This window comes from Salmo trutta, unplaced genomic scaffold, assembly GCF_901001165.1.
Source record: "Salmo trutta unplaced genomic scaffold, fSalTru1.1, whole genome shotgun sequence".
Classification (NCBI taxonomy): Eukaryota; Metazoa; Chordata; class Actinopteri; order Salmoniformes; family Salmonidae; genus Salmo; species Salmo trutta.
The window spans coordinates 97600-100201 of NW_021822717.1; the positions used below are offsets into that span (position 1 = coordinate 97600).

Sequence of the window (2602 nt, forward strand, 5' to 3'; positions counted from 1 at the left end):
GGTTGTTCCAGTTTAGATGATTGAGGTAGTCTCAGATTCCAATAGGAATTACACATCACTTTGCAAGCCAGAATAACGTGACTTGCAGGCCATGATCTGGCCTGTAAACCAGGAGGTTCCTGACGCCACTTGGTGTTAGGGTATAACTAGTCCCTCAAAGAAAGGCCTTATAATATATATTCTTGGTAGAACCCTTCATACCCCCTTCATAGAGGGTTCTAGCTAGAACCATATACAGGGGGATCTTTGAAGAACCCTCTGCGAAGGGTTCTACCCAGCACCAAAAAGGGTTCCCCTGTGGGAACAAACAGAAGAACCCTGTATGGTTTTACTTAGCACCTTTGTTTCCTAAGAGTGTAGGTCATGTTACTTAACCTGATGGGTCTGAGTGATGGTTGAGATTCTCCTGTCATTATCTCTCCACCAGGTCAATGGTTGAGATTCTCCTTTCATTATCTCTCCACCAGGTTAATGGTTGAGATTCTCCTGTCATTATCTCTCCACCAGGTCAATGGTTGAGATTCTCCTGTCATTATCTCTCCACCAGGTCAATGGGTTAATGGTTGAGATTCTCCTGTCATTACCTCTCCACCAGGTCAATGGGTTAATGGTTGAGATTCTCCTGTCATTACCTCTCCACCAGGTCAATGGGTTAATGGTTGAGATTCTCCTGTCATTATCTCTCCACCAGGTTAATGGGTTAATGGTTGAGATTCTCCTGTCATTATCTCTCCACCAGGTCAATGGTTGAGATTCTCCTGTCATTATCTCTCCACCAGGTCAATGGTTGAGATTCTCCTTTCATTATCTCTCCACCAGGTCAATGGGTTAATGGTTGAGATTCTCCTGCCATTATCTCTCCACCAGGTTAATGGGTTAATGGTTGAGATTCTCCTGTCATTACCTCTCCACCAGGTCAATGGATTAATGGTTGAGATTCTCCTGTCATTACCTCCCCACCAGGTCAATGGGTTAATGGTTGAGATTCTCCTGTCATTATCTCTCCACCAGGTTAATGGGTTAATGGTTGAGATTCTCCTGTCATTACCTCTCCACCAGGTCAATGGGTTAATGGTTGAGATTCTCCTGTCATTACCTCTCCACCAGGTCAATGGGTTAATGGTTGAGATTCTCCTGTCATTACCTCTCCACCAGGTCAATGGGTTAATGGTTGAGATTCTCCTGTCATTATCTCTCCACCAGGTCAATGGGTTAATGGTTGAGATTCTCCTGTCATTACCTCTCCACCAGGTCAATGGGTTAATGGTTGAGATTCTCCTGTCATTACCTCTCCACCAGGTCAATGGGTTAATGGTTGAGATTCTCCTGTCATTATCTCTCCACCAGGTCAATGGGTTAATGGTTGAGATTCTCCTGTCATTATCTCTCCACCAGGTCAATGGGTTAATGGTTGAGATTCTCCTGTCATTACCTCTCCACCAGGTCAATGGGTTAATGGTTGAGATTCTCCTGTCATTACCTCTCCACCAGGTCAATGGGTTAATGGTTGAGATTCTCCTGTCATTACCTCTCCACCAGGTCAATGGGTTAATGGTTGAGATTCTCCTGTCATTACCTCTCCACCAGGTCAATGGGTTAATGGTTGAGATTCTCCTGTCATTATCTCTCCACCAGGTCAATGGGTTAATGGTTGAGATTCTCCTGTCATTACCTCTCCACCAGGTCAATGGGTTAATGGTTGAGATTCTCCTGTCATTATCTCTCCACCAGGTCAATGGGTTAATGGTTGAGATTCTCCTGTCATTACCTCTCCACCAGGTCAATGGGTTAATGGTTGAGATTCTCCTGTCATTACCTCTCCACCAGGTCAATGGGTTAATGGTTGAGATTCTCCTGTCATTACCTCTCCACCAGGTCAATGGGTTAATGGTTGAGATTCTCCTGTCATTACCTCTCCACCAGGTCAATGGGTTAATGGTTTAGATTCTCCTGTCATTATCTCTCCACCAGGTCAATGGGTTAATGGTTGAGATTCTCCTGTCATTACCTCTCCACCAGGTCAATGGGTTAATGGTTGAGATTCTCCTGTCATTATCTCTCCACCAGGTTAATGGGTTAATGGTTGAGATTCTCCTGTCATTACCTCTCCACCAGGTCAATGGGTTAATGGTTGAGATTCTCCTGTCATTACCTCTCCACCAGGTCAATGGGTTAATGGTTGAGATTCTCCTGTCATTACCTCTCCACCAGGTCAATGGGTTAATGGTTGAGATTCTCCTGTCATTATCTCTCCACCAGGTTAATGGGTTAATGGTTGAGATTCTCCTGTCATTACCTCTCCACCAGGTCAATGGGTTAATGTTTGAGATTCTCCTGTCATTACCTCTCCACCAGGTCAAGTAAAAATACACTGTTTCTAGTCCTTGGCCGATATCCTAATCTGACGTTGGTGCAGGTCATGTTGTTCTTCACATTGCCATCTCTGGTAAACACTATAACACTATATCAAGTAAAATCTATGTTTATTTGTCACATGCTCAGGATACAGAAGGTGTAAACGGTACAGTGAAATGGTAACTTGCATAGTGGAGTCTTTGGTTTAGACCCCTAATCCTAAACCGTACTACCATTCACCATGCAT

At 44.2% G+C, this 2602-nt stretch overlaps 1 protein-coding gene across 1 annotated transcript; it reads left to right on the forward strand.

Moving 5' to 3' along the window:
• The first annotated feature begins 975 nt into the window (after window positions 1-975).
• LOC115183984 (uncharacterized) lies at window positions 976-2384 on the forward strand. Its single transcript, XM_029744969.1, has 2 exons — window positions 976-2307; window positions 2356-2384. Exon 1 carries the CDS (start codon window positions 976-978, stop codon window positions 1942-1944), a length of 969 nt encoding a protein of 322 aa, XP_029600829.1. The 3' UTR covers window positions 1945-2307; window positions 2356-2384.
• The last annotated feature ends 218 nt before the right edge of the window (window positions 2385-2602 follow it).